This window comes from Tupaia chinensis, unplaced genomic scaffold, assembly GCF_000334495.1.
Source record: "Tupaia chinensis unplaced genomic scaffold, TupChi_1.0 Scaffold143644_1, whole genome shotgun sequence".
Classification (NCBI taxonomy): domain Eukaryota; kingdom Metazoa; phylum Chordata; class Mammalia; order Scandentia; family Tupaiidae; genus Tupaia; species Tupaia belangeri.
This window is the reverse complement of record NW_006203492.1, coordinates 499,166-499,505: the sequence shown is the minus strand read 5'-3', so window position 1 is coordinate 499,505 and position 340 is coordinate 499,166. Positions and strand designations below refer to the sequence as shown.

Genomic DNA, 340 nt, shown 5'->3' with positions numbered 1-340 from the left:
GCCCACCATGTGCACCAGCAGCGCGAAGTTGTTGGGCGCGAAGCACGTGACGAAGGCCAGCAGCACCACGGCCGCCAGGCACACGGAGCGCCGCCGCTGGCCCGCGCCCTGGCCGTCGGGCGTGCGCAGCAGCTTCAGGATGGTGGCCGTGTAGCAGGCCACAGTGACCACGAAGGGCAGCAGGAAGAGCACGATGAAGATGGTGAAGAGGAACAGCGCCCAGGCCGCCAGGTTGGGGAGCATGTTCCACTTGAGCACGTCGAAGCAGGTGACGATGCCCAGCGCCTGCACCTCGTAGGTGAGGTCGCTGCGCGCCAGGGGCGACAGGGCGCCCAGCAGC

General features: G+C 68.5%; 1 protein-coding gene across 1 annotated transcript in view; it reads right to left on the bottom strand.

The window, feature by feature from the left end:
* The window catches only part of P2RY8 (P2Y receptor family member 8), a 41,303-nt gene that overhangs the window by 3,644 nt on the left and 37,319 nt on the right, over positions 1-340 (bottom strand). The window contains 1 exon segment of the mRNA XM_027766707.1: positions 7-340. This exon segment is cut by the window's right edge and continues 157 nt beyond it. Coding sequence (XP_027622508.1) covers positions 7-340 — 334 coding nt within the window.